The sequence below is a fragment of the Piliocolobus tephrosceles genome, chromosome 20 (assembly GCF_002776525.5).
Source record: "Piliocolobus tephrosceles isolate RC106 chromosome 20, ASM277652v3, whole genome shotgun sequence".
NCBI classification, from domain to species: Eukaryota; Metazoa; Chordata; class Mammalia; order Primates; family Cercopithecidae; genus Piliocolobus; species Piliocolobus tephrosceles.
The window spans coordinates 35,998,906-36,016,157 of record NC_045453.1 but is presented as its reverse complement, the minus strand read 5'-3'; the positions used below and the strand labels follow the sequence as shown (position 1 = coordinate 36,016,157).

Genomic DNA, 17,252 nt, shown 5'->3' with positions numbered 1-17,252 from the left:
GGTCCCGCGGCAAGGCGCAGGGGCTCGCAGCTCTGGGCGGGCAGGGGTCTGCCCGTGGGGGCAGGGCGGACCGACCACGGACAGACCCGTAGCCCGGCTGTCAGACCAGAGCAGCGTTTAGTCTTCGGACCTTGGGGAAAACCACAGAGGCCTCAGTGCCTGTAGCGCGTCGGCGACTGCGGCCGTGGCCGGGGTGCGGGGGCTCCATGCACACCTGGACGCAGCCCGCCAGCTCCTTCCCGACAGGCCCCGCGGCTCCACCGGACACGCCCCACGTGACTTCCCCGGCTCTGGGCTTCCCCGCCCAGCCGGCTGCGGCCCCCGCCCCGCCGCGCGAAACTACGACCTGGGAGCGAAATCTGTCCCGTAAGACAGCAGCGCGCAGGCGCGAAGCGTGGCGGCCCGGCGCGGTGCTCCCGGCCTGCCCCGCGTGCGCGCTGACGCTACGCAGTCTCGTCCCCCGCTGCCGCCGTCGCTGCCGCTGTCGCCGCCGCCGCCGCCGCCATTGGAGTCGACGCCTCCTCAGCGCGTCCGCGTCCGGGGCTCACCGCCGTCGCCGCCTCGCCAGGGGCCCGCGCGCCCAGCAGCCGCCGCCGCCCGGCCGGCGCCCGGGGAGTTGGCGGCGGGGCCCGGGGCCGCGCGAGCTAGGGTGACAGGCCCGGCCTCTCGGGGAGGCCCGAGCCGGCGGGCTCCCCGGCCCCGCGTCTAGTTTTTCATGAAGCATGTCGGCCACCAGCGTGGACACCCAGGTAGTGGGGCCGGGTTACGGGGGCCGCGGCCGGGGCCGAGTCGCGGGGGCTGGGTTGGGGTCCTGGGGCTGGACCTCAGAGGCCGGGGTCCTGGGGCCGGGGTCGCACGCGACCGCGCCTCGAGGCCTGCCGAGCTCGCTGCCCGCTGGAGACCAGTTCTCTGGTGAATAACTTTGTGTTTTCTTTTTCCCCCGGGTTGTATGTACCCCACGTCCCGGCCTGCGGCGGTGCAGAGAACAAAAGGACAAGATAATAAAGGTGAGCGGAGTCCCGGGACGGCCAGCGCGGGCTGGAGTGGAGGAGGACGGGGAAGGAACGGTCCAGGAAGCTGCGTCTGGGACCGGAAACTTTCTCTCTTCCGCCAGCTTCAGGGAGATAAAACTTGAGGTTGTGTGACGATTCTGGGAGATTTGACAGGTCGAAGACAAGGGCTTCTTAAAAAGCGGATAAATGAGTGCTCAGAGTAATTTGGGCCCTTCTCTCCCCACTGCATGATCATGGATTTGCTTTGGGGAAGGGGTGGTAGGAGAGGAGGCTTTGCCGGGTGGACGTGGCCGCAGGGGACGAGCGACTTGCCTTTTGCTGCCCAGTAGGGGCTGCTCTAGGAGAGGGGCAGTCCGAGGTTCTGCAGGCTAAGCTCCATATCCCTGGTAGTTTCAGCCCGTTTTCCAAGTCTGTTAGCATCTCCTGTGACATTATGGCTTGGGATAAACCCTCAGAGCGCACTGGTGTGAAAATTGGAACACTTTTTTAGCTAGTTTGTGTGTCAGCTCAGGTGTAACCAAATACTACCGTTCATCGTGTTTTAAGAGTGGAAAAGGCCCAGCACTTTATTTACCTTTGCTTTCTTTTTCTGACTGAGCATAATAACAGTGGGAAGGTAAGTGGTGTGAAAGGAAGATCAGTCTTGGGGCGCCCAAATCACTGAGCCAAAGGGAGAAAGCTATGCTGGGAACTGCTTAGGGCAAACCTGCCTCCCCTCTATTCTTGAGAAAGATAGTTTCTAAGACCAAAAAAGTTACATACCTCCCCACAGTTTGCCCACAAGGAAATTCCTGGTGGACAAAGGACGGAACTCAGAGTCATTCCTCCTCACTGAGATAAATGCTTATCTGATTACTTCCTTTGGAAAGGCTAATCAGAAACTCAAAAAGAATGCAGTCTCTTACCTACCTGTGACCTGGAAGCCCCCTCCCTGCTTCAAGTTGTCCTACCTCTCCGGGCCAAACCAATGTACATCTTACATTGATTGTTCTCCATGTCTCCCTAAAATGTATACAACTAAGCCATGTCCCGACCACCTTGGGCACATGTTGTCAAGACCTCCTGAGGCTGTGTCATGGGTGTGTCCTTAACCTTGGCAAAATAAATTTTCTGAATTGACTGAGACCTGTCTGAGATATTTGGGGTTCACTGTGGAGAGTCAGATAACTCCCAGCAGTCCTTCGGTTGCAGCCCCTTCCCTCCTAAGTTTTCTTCCCTCGGTTCTCCATACATTTGGGCATACATTCTGCATTTGGGTTTTTGGAGGCTCCACTTCTATTTGCCACACATAGGTCTTACGAGACCGTGTCAGTTTCACCCTGGTTATGTGTTCCTTGCTTTATGTGTTAACACTTAATTTGGTCAATCTCACCAAATTATGATTAAGCCTTTATTTAAAATTTAGCTTAAATTATTGAAAGTTTCCTGTCACCCTTCTAATTAGTTGTGTAAACATCAGTTCTATACTGGTTTTATTCCTTTTAAAATAAAAGCATAATTTCTACTAGAAATAGATGGAAATAGACTTACTGACTTTGACTTCTGTGCTTAAAAGTAATCTTTTAAAATTTGAGGGTAACATTTTGCAACTTTTTGTTCTAGTACAAAATGGTTCTTTACATCAGAAGGATACAGTTCATGACAATGACTTTGAGCCCTACCTTACTGGACAGTCAAATCAGGTGAGTTTATTTTGTTAGCCTATATTTGTTTTTAAGTTGGTTTTAATTGTTGTGTAATACACCTTTGTTGTCATTTCTGATTTTTAAATTATCCTAAACAACAAAGCAGCAGATTATGAAGTATTAGAAATGATAGAATGCTCATGAAGATGTGCCTACTGTTAACCCTGGGCATGAGTGGGATGAAAATGATTTACCCGTGGAGGAGGCCGCATCCCAATGGGGTCAGGATGCGAACAGGTCTAGTTGGCTCCAGTGTTGGTGGGTCACTGATGGGTCTTGCCTTTGACGCAGTGGAGGTGTGTGTGTGTTTCTGAAGCTTACTGGTTATTTTTCGCTCTGGATGATTGGAATTGTGGTCTGGGGAAGCAGCTGAGAGCTGGGCTGTGGAGCGACTGTGGAGCCAGACGCTGCCTGGTTTTCAGTCTTTTTTTTTTTTTTTTTTTTTGAGACGGAGTCTTGCTCTGTCGCCCGAGCTGGAGTGCAGTGGCCAGATCTCAGCTCACTGCAAGCTCCGCCTCCCGGGTTTACGCCATTCTCCTGCCTCAGCCTCCGGAGTAGCTGGGACTACAGGCGCCCGCCACCTCGCCCGGCTAGTTTTTTGTATTTTTAGTAGAGACGGGGTTTCACCGTGTTAGCCAGGATGGTCTCGATCTCCTGACCTCGTGATCCGCCCGTCTCGGCCTCCCAAAGTGCTGGGATTACAGGCTTGAGCCACCGCGCCCGGCCCAGTCTTTTTTTTTGAGACAGAGTCTCACTCTTTGTCACTGAGGCTGGCGTGCAATGGCACGATTTCAGCCCACTGCAAACTCTGCCTCCTGGGTTCAAGCGATTCTCCTGCCTCAGCCTCGGGAGTAGCTGGGAGTACAGGCACCCACCGCCACGTCTAGCTAATTTTTGTATTTTTAGTAGAGACAGGGTTTCTCCATGTTGGGCAGGCTGGTCTCAAACTCCTGACCTCAGGTGATCCACCCGCCTCAGCCTCCTAGAGTGCTGGGATTATAAGCGTGAGGCACCGCGCCTGGCCTGATTTCAGTTTTAACTCCACCACTGACTGGCCTGTGTCTGTGGCTTGCCTTCTCTTGCCTCAACTTTCTTTTCTGTGGAAGAGAGAGAGGAGTAGTTCTTTGTAGAATTGTTGGGAGGATGACATCAGATGGTGCACATAAAGCGCTGAGACAGTACCTGATAGAGCAGGGCCCAGTGAGTCATAGCTGCCCTGTTTTCTTAGGTAATTCAGGCTTTCTCTGCCTTGGCACTGTGGACATTTTGCACGGGAACATTCTGTTTTGGGGGCTGTCCTTGCATTGTTGGATGTTTAGCAGCCTCCCTGGCTTCCCACCCACTAGATGCCATTAGCAACTCCCTCTCCCCATACCCAGTTGTAGCAAGCAAAACTGTCTTGGCGGATGTTTTTTGGGGAATACAATTGCCCTGGTTAAAATCTACTGGGAGCTGCTCTCTCTCCTCTGTGCTACTGTTGCAGCAGAACTCCCAAGAGAAGCCATGTCTGGTGAAGAGTCCAGCTCGGGAACCAGACTTCCCCTGCCTCCAGGCTGGTGGCTTGGATGAGAGGCTGCACCTCTGTGAGCTCCTCACTTTGGTGAGCAGGCCTCATGGGGCAGCACAAAGCAGATGCTCGCATTCCTTCCTTCGCCACTCCAAATAGCCCTCAGCTACTGGGCATGTTTTAAAGTAAAACCAGGCTTCACCTCTTCTCTGTGAAGGAATAAAACTAGGCTGCCCTTTTCTGAGGTGTCTTAGAACTTAGAATGTTCCTTCGTCCGCCTCCCTCTTACTGCACTTGGCGAATCAAGCAGCTTGGAGACCAAGAAACCTTGTACAGGTGGAGCCTTGGCAGACCCGCCCCCCGCTCCAGCCCTGCTTTTGTTTCTTGTCTCTTGGTTGCCTTCTGAGAATCTGCCCCTCCTCTGGGCAGAACTAACTTGACTTCAGTGATGGGCCTTTGGATAGAGGTAATGGCAGGAAGTTAATTGATTTTTTGAATATCTTGTTTTCTACTCTTCTTATTATTTTAGTACTTTAATAGTATTATGTACTGAATTTTAGCCAATAAAGGGGGAGGGAGGTTGCATCAGTACACTTAAAAATGTATGCGTGTGTGTGTATGTATATGTATATGTGTGTGTATACGTATGTATGTGTATATTTTGGAGACAGGGTCCTGCTCTGTTACCCAATCTAGAGTTCAGGGGCATGATTATAGCTCACTGTAGCCTCAACTTCCTGGGCTTAAGCAGTCCTCCCGCCTCAGCCTCCTGAAGAGCTGGGACTACAGGCATGCACAGCTGTATCTGGTGATTGGTTGGTTGGTTGATTATAGACACAGGGTCTATGTATATTGTACACAGGCTGGTCTTGAACTTCTGGGCTCAAGTGATCTTCCTGCTTTGGCTGCCCAAAGTGCTAGGGTTACAGGTATGAGCCACCATGCCCAGTCAAAAATATTTTTATCAAAGTTGGAGCTTTTGTGTTGTTTGGGAGGATTTCTTTACAAATGGATTAGATTATTTTTATGTTAGTGGGTGTCTTAGCTCTGTATGTATACAGTATGGTTTTATAGCTTTTGACTTACACAGACATACCTGTGGAGCCGTGGCCACAGTTAAGATAGTGAACATATCCATTAGCCCGGGTCCTTTTTTGTTGGAGACAGGGTCTCACTCCATTGCCCAGGCTGGAGTGCATGGTGTGATCACGGCTCACTGCAGCCTCGACTTCCCGGGCTCAGGTGATTCTTCCACCTCAGCCTCCCGAGTAGCTGGGACTACAGGCATGTGCCACCACGCCTAGCTGATTTTTTAATTTTTAGTAGACATGAAATCTTGCTGTGTTGCCCAGGCTGGTCTCGAACTCTTGGGCTCAAGCAATCCACACACATCAGCCTCCCAAAATACTAGGAGCATAGGCATGAGCCACTGTGCCCAGCCTAACCCTGGGTACTTAAAAGAGAAAAATCCAGATATGGTTTGTAGTATCTAGTTGGAGGCTAGTTTGGTTCCTGTGTTTTGTGTGAAACTGTAATACTTAGAATGGTTTAGAAAGTCTTAGGAGAATGCCTGCCTGTTAGGTTGGTTTAACTTGTAATGGGCTGTGAAGGGTTGTTGCCGTGTGGTGGGGGTCTTTCCCTCAGAGAGGCCTTACCTCACCCACCTTGCTGTGCTTCTGATACTAGAGTTTCAGTCCTAGTTGTCCCTGAGGTGCTTGCGACTGTAGCTGCTCAGTATCTGTCTTCTAGTCTATGACTCGAATGGGAGTTGGGGGAGCAGAGGAACTGGGAGTGAAGGGCTCTGGGTTGGGCTTGATTGTTGTGATTTTCTCTCTTTTTTTTTTTTTTTTTTTTTTTTTGAGACTGGAGTTTCGCTTTTGTTGCCCAGGCTGGAGTGCAGTGGCGGAATCTCAGCTCACTGCAGCCTCTACCTCCCTGGCTCGAGTGATTATCCTACCTCAGCCTCCCAAGTAGCTGGGATTATAGGTGTGCGCCACCACGCCTGGTTAATTTTTTTTTTGGTATTTTTAGTAGAGACAGGGTTTCTCCATGTTGATCAGGCTGTTCTGGAACTCCCGACCTCAGGTGATCTGCCCACCTCGGCCTCCCACAGTGCTGGGATTACAAGCGTGAGCCACAGTGCCTGGCTGATTTTCTCTTTTGAGGCTTTGCCTGCTCAGGGACTTCTAGTTTCCCAGTTTTCTGTTGTTTTCTGAAAGGAAAGACTGTGAAATGACCCAGAACAGTTCCTACTCAGAGTTTAGAAGACCCTGTCTCCACATGATGCCTGAGTTGGGAATAGATGCCGCTGGCCCCCCAGGCCTCCTGCGCACTGGCTGACCAACAGCCTGAGTGTGTTTGCTGTGACCACACTGACAGAAATTACCAAGGCCACCTGGGCATGGGGGAGATGGCACCTGTACCTGTGCTGCCCGATGAAGTTTTGGTCAGCAGCAGACCACAGTATGATAGTGGTCCCATAAGATTATGATGGTGCTGAAAAACTCCTGTCACCTGGTGACGTTGGGGCTGCCATGTTTAGGGCAGTGCATTACTCATGTGTTTGTGGTGCTGCAGGTGTAACCAAAGCTACTGCCCCAGTCATACCAGGGTATACACCTACAGTTACGTACAGTTACGTACAGTGCGTAATACTTGACTGTTACTACTTTACGTATTTACTATACTTTTAAGAGCATAGTCTGTCTACTTACTAGAACAAAGTTAGCTGTAAAGCAGCCTCAGGCAGGTTCTTCAGGAGGAATCCAGAAGAAGGCATTGGTGTCACAGGAGATGACAGCTCCATGTGTGTTGTTGCCCCTGAATACCTTCCAGTGGGGCAAGATGTGGAGGTGGAAGATCCAGACCTTGTGTAGGCCTAGGCTAATATGTGTGTTTTTTTGTGTCTTTTTGGGTTTTTTTGTGTTTTTGTTTTGTTTTGTTTTGAAGCAGGGTCTCTCCCTCACCCGGGCGGAAGTGCAGTGGTGACTCATTGCAGCCTTCACCTCCTGGGCCCAAGAGATCTTTCTGCCTCATTTTTGGTTTTTTGTAGAGATGAGGTCTCACTGTGTTGCCTGGGCTGGTCTCGAAATCCTGGGCTGAAGCAGTCCTCCTGCCTCGGCCTCCCAAAGTGCTGGGGTTACAGGCTGAGCCACTGTGCCTGGCCATGTCTTCATTTATAACAAAAAAGTTCAAAAAGTTAAAAAAAAAATTAATAGAAAAAAGCTTATGGAATAAGGATATAATGAAAAACTATTTTTGTACAGATATGTGATATATTTGTGTTTACAGAAGAGTCGAAAACTTTTAAAGCTTTTTAAAAAGTAGTTTGTAGGCTGGGCGCGGTGGCTCAAGCCTGTAATCCCAGCACTTTGGGAGGCCGAGGCGGGCGGATCACAAGGTCAGGAGATCGAGACCATCCTGGCTAACACGGTGAAACCCCGTCTCTACTAAAAAATACAAAAAACTAGCCGGGCGAGGTGGCGGGCGCCTGTAGTCCCAGCTACTCGGGAGGCTGAGGCAGGAGAATGGCGTGAATCCGGGAGGCGGAGCTTGCAGTGAGCTGAGATCCGGCCACTGCACTCCAGCCTGGGCGACAGAGCGAGACTCCGTCTCAAAAAAAAAAAAAAAAAAAAAAAAGTAGTTTGTAAAGTAAAAAAGCTATAGTAGGCTAGGATTTATTATTGAAGAAAGGAAAATTTTAAAATTGAGTGTAGTCTTAAGTGGATGGTGTTTCTAAAGATGACAGTGGTGTCCAGTGAGGGCCCAGGCCTTCACATTCACTCCCGGACTCATGCAGAGCAACTTTAGGCCTACCTGCTCCATTCACTGTAAGTGTACAGGTGTCCCGTTCTTGATCTCTTATACCGAATTTTTACTGTACCTTTTCTGTGTTTAGATATGTTTAGACACACACATACTTACCGAAGTTATGTTACTTCTATTATTCAGTACAGTTACACACTGTACAGGTTACAGCCTCAGTGTGTGGTAAGGATACTGCCTCCACTGTCACATGTCTCCATTTGTGTAAGTACACTGATCACACACTGATGAAATCACACACTGATGAAACTGTTCACGGGATTTTGGGTGGTTTTTTTCACTGAACACAATGCCTCATCAGAGCGTCTAGGAGTTCCTTGAGAATAGCCTGGAGACACTTGGCACAGGGCTTCCTGCTGTGCCTGTGCAGCTCTGGTAGGCCCAGGATGACCCGAGGGCCAGCCGGGGAGTGTCAGTTTCTTGTGGCTACATCTAAAAATACGGGCTTCCTTAAAATACCCAGTGGCAGAGCCTGCTAAGTAGGCATTTGCCATCACAGCGGCTTCCCAGAAACACAGCTGGAAGGACACAGTGGGATCTTAACATGCTTCTTATTGGCAAGTTGCTGAAACAAATGCAGGAATTCTGTCAGAAACTGCTGTCTCTGCATATTGATGCCACCAGCTGAGGGGCTGAAATTGCAGCCTCAGAAGGACCAGTCCTGAAAACAGATCTGAAAAGTGAGCAGCCAAGTAGGTAAGTTAGGGTTTTTTGGTTATTTTCCTCTAACATTTTCTTTGTGCTCTCTAAGACTTCTCCTGAAGAGCCGCAGGTCATCCTGGTAGGCCTGTTGCCTGTCCTGGGTCAGAGCTGGTTCCCAGGAGCCGGGTCACTCCCTCACTTTTCAGCAGTTCGCTTGATACTTTTTCCTTTTACATAATTTGTTTGTGTGTTTGTTTTTTATTAAGCAAATGCTTCTCTCTGTTCCTCTTGGGCTTCTGAAGGGGTCCTTTCTGCTTTAGTCTCTCCTGTTGGTCATTCCAACTCTTATCTCAGAAAAATGGATATAGGAAGTAAACATTTTAACTTCAACTTAAATGGTTCTGTTCATTCGGATGGAAGTTTCTTTTTTAGAATGTCGTTAAATTTGAGTAAATATGTAAAACTGCTCTTAGTTCTTTTTTGTTTGTTTATGTTTTTGAGATGGAGTCTCACTCTGTTGCCCAGGCTGGAGTGCAGTGGCGCTATCTTGGCTCATGGCAATCTTCGCCTCCCAGGTTCAAGCTATTCTTCTGCGTCAGGCTCCTGAGTAGCTGGGACTACAGGCACCTGCCACCACACCCATCTAATTTTTGTATTTTTAGTAGAGACGGGGTTTCACTCTGGCCAGGCTACTCTCAAACTCCTGATATCAGATGATCCACCTGCCTCAGCCTCCCAGAGTGCTGGGATTATAGGCCTGAGCCACTGTGCCCGGCTGAAAATGTGTTAGCCTTTCTTCGATGAGGTCTTCAGTTCTCCGCAGGGGCTGCGGTGAAGGGCCTAGCTTGTGAAAGTGTTTAGCGGTCTTCTGTGGAGGTGGCTGCAGAGTAGCAGGATCATGGTTTTGCCTGTATTGTCTTTAAAAGGTCTGTTTATGCCACTCATTTACCAGGAGCAAAATACACTTGCTCAGAGGTAGTAATGTGTTAAGAACAAGCTTTAAATTTGTTCTTTTTTGTTTTTTGAGACGGAGTCTCGCTCTGTTGCCCAGGCTGTAGTCCAGTGGTGCAATCTCGGCTCACTGCAAACTCTGCCTCCCGGGTTCATGCCATTCTCCTGCCTCAGCCTCCGGAGTAGCTGGGACTATAGGCGCCCACCACCACACCCGTCTAATTTTTTGTATTTTTAGTAGAGATGGGGTTTCACCGTGTTAGCCAGGATGGTCTCGATCTCCTGACCTCATGATCCGCCCACCTTGGCCTCCCAGAGTGCTGGGATTACAGGTGTGAGCCACCGCGGCCGGAGTTAATGCAACTATATACCTGAGGAGTAAACTTTCACACTCGTAACTCAGTGCCCATGGAGCCATGGCGCCAAGGAATGTTGAGGGGGCAGCACAGCTTGCCTCCAGCACTTGGCAGCAAGTGAGCGCTGAACCTGTGCCTGGCTGTGTGTGAGACAAAGGGAGATCAAAGGCCCTGAAAGGAGGCTGCGTGTGTTTTCCAGGCAGCCCGAACTGTGTGTTTCCATTTGTCTCCCACACGCTTTGACCAGGACTGTGAGTGGGACAGCTTCTCTCACCAGGGAAGGAGTGTGGGACAGCAGCCTGACATGTGGCTCATAAAGAAGGCAGAGGACAGCATTTCCAGGTTTTCTTATGTACAGGATGGCTTCACATAGCGTTACAAATTAACCTGCTGCTTTACCTTCAGAGTTTTGAAGGAAAGATGGCAGATGTAACAGGAAATGGGCTGTCAGTAAGACTGAGATAAAAATGGAAATCGGGCCCACAGGACCCCAGGTCACTACATCCAGCCTGCCTGTGTGGCTGTGTAACCCGGTGAGGACAGAAAGTATCAGGAGGGTTTAGGGCTGCTGGCGGAGCTGATTAGTGTCACCATCTTCTGTGGCTCAGGGTGTGAATGGCGGTGATCTGGAGCTGAAGGGTTTGCAGAGTACCAGCTAGAACTGCAGGCCCTGCACCTTGGGTAGAGGGAAGCTGGGTGGGTCGTTTGTGGGCTCTGTGTCTGTGTGGCCTGTGTGCTTGGTGTGTCCATTTAATGCTTCAGTTGGATTTTCAGGATGTTACATGCTTAATGTAATGTGCATTTTTTCATGTGGTAAGTGATGTCTTGTCTTGGTTAAGGCTTTAAGTGTAGTCAGAAGTGTCCCTGGGCATATGTGTCCATGGCCTGACTCCTCTGGTTGGTGTTGTGGCCGAGTGGATTAGAATACCACATGGCCATCAAGGTCTTTTTTTTCATCTGCTCTTTTTGCCTGAGAAGGAGGATGTGTTGTGATTGCAGCGCTGCTGAGGAGCATGTGTCCAGCCGATGGGAGGAGGAGGGCTGGCTTCCCTGTGGGGGCACTGTCCCCTTGCCTGCCGTCCTTGAAGGCTCCTGTGGCCAGCGACTCAAGGAGCAAGTCCTCTGCACAGACCGCCCCCTGATTTGCTCACCCTCCTGTCTGGGCCTGTCGGCCAGGGCAGCACCCGAGGGAAAGGCTGCAGCAAAGGAGCCAGCATCATGGGAGTTGTTTGAGGGAGAATAAGCTCAGGTTAATCTCATGTTTGTACAACACTGATAGCATCTCACTTGTCTTCTTATACCCCCAGAATCTCGAATTTGTATTACAGGGAAACAGCAGTTAGTGCATTTTGAAAGATGATTCTGGTGCCAGGTGCTGTGGCTCACTCCTGTAATTCTAGCACTTTGGGAGGCCGAGGTGGGTGGATCACCTGAGGTTGGGAGTTCGAGACCAGCCTGGCCAACATGATGAAATCCTGTCTTTACTAAAAATACAAAAATTAACCGGATGTGGTAGTGTGCTTCTGTAATCCCAGCTACTTGGGGAGGCTGAGGCACGAGAATCGCTTGAACCTGGGAGGCAGAGGTTGCAGTGAGCTGAGATCTCGCCACTGTACTCCAGCCTGGGCAACATAGTGAGACTTTGTCTCAAAAAAAAAAAAAAAAAAAATAGGTTCTGGGATTGTCTGCTCACAAGTGGAGAAGTCACCAGGAAGAAAATTAGAAAATAGGATTTCTGAAGCCCTCGGTTTTCTAGGATGGGAACAGGAGGCAGGAAGTGGTGGCTAGGTCACCGGTTTGTTAGTCCACTGGTGTTGGCTGGTGTCGGGACACTGCCCCCAGGGAGAGCTGCTTGTGGTCACCCCTCCAGTGAAGCAAGCCTGTTTCATTGTCTTGAGATCCCAGTCTCCCTCTTGCCTCAGCTACCTTCCCACCTGGTGTCCCCGACTGGGTGCTGTTATCCTTCGTAGTGTGGCCTTTGATGCTAACATGAACGGTCAACATGGCAGGGATGAGGTTGGGAGATGAGGTCTGGAGCATATTCTCTTCATGTAGAACTTTCTGGTTGCTTGGACGACTGGGGGGAGGGGAGCAGGAAAACTGCAAATCCAAAAATGGGCATCACAGGCTGGAGAGCTCCATGTTTTTTACTTCCTGCTCTGTTTTCCGTAGTAGCATTTTGGCATTCTTAGACAATGCATCTAGGCGGGAGCCTTCTTGCATCACACTGGACCCCTTCTCACCTGCCTGGCATGTGTGTGCGTATAAACACACCTCACACGAACGTGCACACACACCTCACATGAATCACCTGCCTGTGTGCATGTGTGCGCGCATAAACACACCTCACACAAATGCACACACACCCCTCACACGAATCACCCGCCTGTGTGCATGTGTGTGCTTATAAACACACCTCACGGCCGGGCGTGGTGGCTCAAGCCTGTAATCCCAGCACTTTGGGAGGCCGAGACGGGCGGATCACGAGGTCAGGAGATCGAGACCATCCTGGCTAATATGGTGAAACCCCATCTCTACTAAAAAATACAAAAGACTAGCCGGGTGATGTGGCGGGCGCCTGTAGTCCCAGATACTCGGGAGGCTGAGGCAGGAGAATGGCGTAAACCCGGGAGGCGGAGTTTGTAGTGAGCTGAGATCCGGCCACTGCACTCCAGCCTGGGTGGCAGAGTGAGACTCCGTCTCAAAAAATAAAAAATAAAAAAATAAACACACCTCACATGAATCACCCACCTGTGTGCACGTGTGTGTGCGCATAAACGCACCTCACACACTCACACACATCACACGAATCACCTGCCTGTGTGTATGTGTATGCACATAAACGCACCTCACACGAACGCGCACACCCCTCACACGAATGCACGTGCACACACACACCCCTCACACGAAAGCCATTTTAAGGCAGTGTTGGAGGGACCCAATCATGACCAGACCCTTGGTTGAGTCTCTCCAAGGAGGTGCCGTCCCAGAACTGCTGACTTTAGTCTAAATTTGTGCCCTGGGCAGCTCTTCCGAGACCCCTATGATGGGGCACTCAAGCACTCACCTTCTGTAGCAGACCTTTCTGCCTCATGGTTCCGTCACTTTAAAACCACTGTCTGAGGTTCCAGTCACCTCACAGACATGTTTTCACAAGGAAGTCCAGGTGAGTTGGCATCCAAAGCGAGGGCTGCTCTGCACCCGGATTCCAGAGTCCTCCACTTACGATGCTTTCTCTTGGCTAAGGAGCTGGAGGCAGCCAGGGCCCTCTGTGCAGGGGCCTACTCCAAGAGCCCAGTGCTGTGCCCAGGAAATCATGGGAATGTGAACCCCCTTGGACTTAGAGGCAGGGGCTCTCTGCTAGGAAGGGTGTGTGGAAGGAGCCTCTGAAGCACCCTTGAAGGATGTCTGGGAGAGCTTTGGTCCAGGTATGGAAGAGTGTCCCAGGAGGAGTGTCAGGGCCCAGAGGTGGGTGCCTGAGGCCTGCTGAGTAATTAGTGAGCTTAGGGTCTGTTCTCTGGAGCAAACTGCCTCACGGCCCTGCCCATCCTGGTTTGCCAATGGAAGTATCTCTGCCTTACAAAGCTGTTTCAGTGCCCATGATGCCGTCCGTGTCCGTCATAAGCATTGTTGTCAGCAGGGCAAGGGTTTAGTCCTAACTCTGGATTCCTTTGTAGGTAAGAGTAGAGGGAGGGGCTGCTCCCTTGCCAGTTCTGGAGAGGCTTAGCTTAGTCATTTAGCCTGAATTCAGAGCCTTGCAAATGATGCTTTGCATTTTGAGACAACATCCTGGTTTGTGTTCATTATTAATTTCTCTGTCTTGATTTGGTTCTCCCATTGGCGACCACAGCTTTCCTTCTGGAAGGAGTGGCCCAGTGCTGTGCAGGTCTTACTTTTGCCCCGCCTGTGCTTGAGCAAGAGGCGGTTGGCATTTTCATCATCTCCTCGTGTTGTGGAAGTGCTGTAACTTGTCACGTTTGCTTTTGCAGAGTAACAGTTACCCCTCAATGAGCGACCCCTACCTGTCCAGCTATTACCCGCCGTCCATTGGATTTCCTTACTCCCTCAACGAGGCTCCATGGTCCACTGCAGGGGACCCTCCGATCCCGTACCTCACCACCTACGGGCAGCTCAGTAACGGAGACCATCACTTTATGCACGATGCTGTTTTTGGGCAGCCTGGGGGCCTGGGGAACAACATCTATCAGCACAGGTTTAATTTTTTCCCTGAAAACCCTGCATTCTCAGCATGGGGGACAAGTGGGTCTCAAGGTCAGCAGACCCAGAGCTCTGCGTATGGGAGCAGCTACACCTACCCCCCGAGCTCCCTGGGTGGCACTGTGGTTGATGGGCAGCCAGGCTTTCACAGCGACACCCTCAGCAAGGCCCCCGGGATGAACAGCCTGGAGCAGGGCATGGTTGGCCTGAAGATTGGGGACGTCAGCTCCTCTGCCGTCAAGACGGTGGGCTCCGTTGTCAGCAGCGTGGCACTGACTGGTGTCCTTTCTGGCAACGGTGGGACAAATGTGAACATGCCAGTTTCAAAGCCAACCTCATGGGCAGCCATTGCCAGCAAGCCTGCAAAGCCACAGCCTAAAATGAAAACAAAGAGCGGGCCTGTCCTAGGGGGTGCGCTGCCCCCTCCACCTATAAAGCATAACATGGACATTGGCACCTGGGATAACAAGGGGCCTGTGCCGAAGGCCCCAGTCCCTCAACAGGCACCATCCCCACAGGCTGCCCCACAGCCCCAGCAGGTGGCTCAGCCTCTCCCAGCACAGCCCCCACCTGTGGCTCAACTGCAGTATCAGAGCCCTCAGCAGCCACCCCAGACCCGCTGGGTTGCCCCACGCAACAGAAATGCAGCGTTTGGGCAAAGTGGAGGGGCTGGTAGTGATAGCAACTCTCCTGGAAATGTCCAGCCTAATTCCACCCCCAGCGTCGAATCCCACCCTGTCCTTGAAAAACTGAAAGCTGCTCACAGCTATAACCCTAAAGAGTTTGACTGGAATCTGAAAAGCGGGCGTGTGTTCATCATCAAGAGCTACTCTGAGGATGACATCCATCGCTCCATTAAGTACTCCATCTGGTGTAGCACAGAGCATGGCAACAAACGCCTGGACAGCGCCTTCCGCTGCATGAGCAGCAAGGGGCCCGTCTACCTGCTCTTCAGCGTCAATGGGAGTGGGCATTTTTGTGGGGTGGCCGAGATGAAGTCCCCCGTGGACTACGGCACCAGTGCTGGGGTCTGGTCTCAGGACAAGTGGAAGGGGAAATTTGATGTCAAGTGGATTTTTGTTAAGGATGTGCCCAATAACCAGCTCCGGCACATCAGACTGGAGAATAATGACAACAAACCGGTCACAAACTCGCGGGACACCCAGGAGGTGCCCTTAGAAAAAGCAAAACAAGTGCTGAAAATTATCAGTTCCTACAAGCACACAACCTCCATCTTCGACGACTTTGCTCACTACGAGAAGCGCCAGGAGGAGGAGGAAGTGGTGCGCAAGGTGAGTCTGGGTGTTGCAGGCAGCTGCCATGCAGGTGTGTCCTTGGTGCTGCACTTAGACCAGGTGGCCTGGTGGTGAGCAGATGCGGCAGGTCCGCCAAGCTGAGTCTCATGACAGGCAGCTCCCAGTTGGCCGCAGGTGGGCGGGCCCAGGTCTTGGCAGCCTCATGGGCTTTCCCCGCGGAGGGTACCGCTAGTAACCAGTGATGATGTTTGAGTGGATGTCACCAAACGACTTTGATCACTCTCCACTTATAATTGAATAATTGGGGCCACAGTGTACACATTCTGTACACTGTGTAGAATTTTCTGTGCACTGTGTAGAATTTGATGGTAACTTTCTCCTCTCCTTTTTGAGTCGTGATACTTTCTGGAACAGTGCTTCCCAGCCTCTGTCTGTGAGGAACACTTAGGTGATACTCAACGCAGCACTGCAGTGGGCACATAGGGCATTGAGACCTCACTTGGCCAAGGGCCCTTGTTTCCCAGGGCACTGACCCTCAGCAGTTGGGAAGCTCCGGTCTTTGATCTGGAGGTCGTTGCTTTATTTTTCTTTTAAAAACTCAATATCCTGCAGTTTTTGGAAACAAACTCACTCCATCTAGGTCCTAAAGAAAATGGTGGTGGGGTAGGTTTGGAATCCAGATATTTTATAATACAAATATGGATCCTATGTCAAAAATCCATTGATTGGGCCTTTTTCAGACAGTCCTGATTTCCTGGGATACTTGTAGCCAAACTCCTGAGTCTGTGCCTTTGTGTGATATATGACAGGACTGAGTGTGTTGGCTCTTCAGAAGGGCTCAGATGCCCATAAACTGGCACCAGCAATGGGAAAATGATGCTGCTGACATACTTCATAATGCTTCCTTTATTCAAGAGAGTTCATCCTGAGATTCTCTCCTGCTTTTAAAAAAATATCCGTTCCTGAAATGTCAGTTGATAATAGATGGGTTTTCAGTGCTTTTCAGTTCTCTATGTTAAAGGGATTATTCACCTGTGAGCGCCAAGTGTCCTAATGTATTTTGGGCCGAAAGGCATGTACCTGGCATATATGGGGATATGTTTATCCCTATATATATATATATATATATATAGACCTGCACTGTCTGCAGTCTTAACATTACGCAAGTCCTGAACAACTTGGGGCTTGTAGAACTTTGGAAGAGTATCAGTCCCTCTCTTTTGTGAGAAGAGAAGGAGATGTCATTTATTTCCAGTTACTGGAATCTGAATTAGTTACTGAAATTCTGTGTTTTAGCCCTTTTTTTTTGTTTTGTATTGAGATGGAGTTTTGCTCTGTTGCCCAGGCTGGAGTGCAGTGGTGCAATCTTGGCTCACTGCAACCTCTGCCTCCCGGGTTCGAGTGATTGTCCTGCCTTAGCTTTCCAAGTAGCTGGGATTACACACATAGCTCTTTTAGGTATAAAATAAATACTGAATTGCTAAATTTGCAGGGATAATTGCTACTGAAGCTTTAGGTCCTTAGCTGGCTACACTGGAAGCTGGCTGTGTGTGTGTGTGTGTGTGCGCGCGTGCACGCACAGTTTTTTTCTTAAATACCGTAATACTTGGGTTTTCATAAAGTGTGTGAACTCCTGACCTGGTTGGTGTTTTTAAAAATCGAGTGTCCTACAACTTGCATGATAAAAACTTGATCCTTCGATAACTGCTTTTTTGTGTCGGGTCTGGGTTAGCATCTTGGTGGGCATCCTGTGGGGCCTGTGAGCGTCGGTCGGCCTGCAGGATCCAGTGTTCCTCAGA

At 50.5% G+C, this 17,252-nt stretch overlaps 1 protein-coding gene across 2 annotated transcripts in view; it reads left to right on the top strand.

The window, feature by feature from the left end:
• Nucleotides 1–380: 380 nt before the first annotated feature.
• Nucleotides 381–17,252, top strand: part of YTHDF1 (YTH N6-methyladenosine RNA binding protein 1) — a 21,515-nt gene continuing 4,643 nt past the window's right edge. Inside the window, exons 1-4 of one of the 2 annotated variants that reach the window (XM_023183253.1) lie at nt 381–749; nt 983–1,007; nt 2,616–2,695; nt 13,969–15,489. In XM_023183253.1, the coding sequence (XP_023039021.1) occupies nt 723–749; nt 983–1,007; nt 2,616–2,695; nt 13,969–15,489 (1,653 nt within the window). In that variant the 5' untranslated portion in view covers nt 381–722. Of the gene's footprint in view, nt 750–944; nt 1,008–2,615; nt 2,696–13,968; nt 15,490–17,252 lie in introns of both variants that reach the window. The other variant, XM_023183252.2, reaches the window with a different exon arrangement.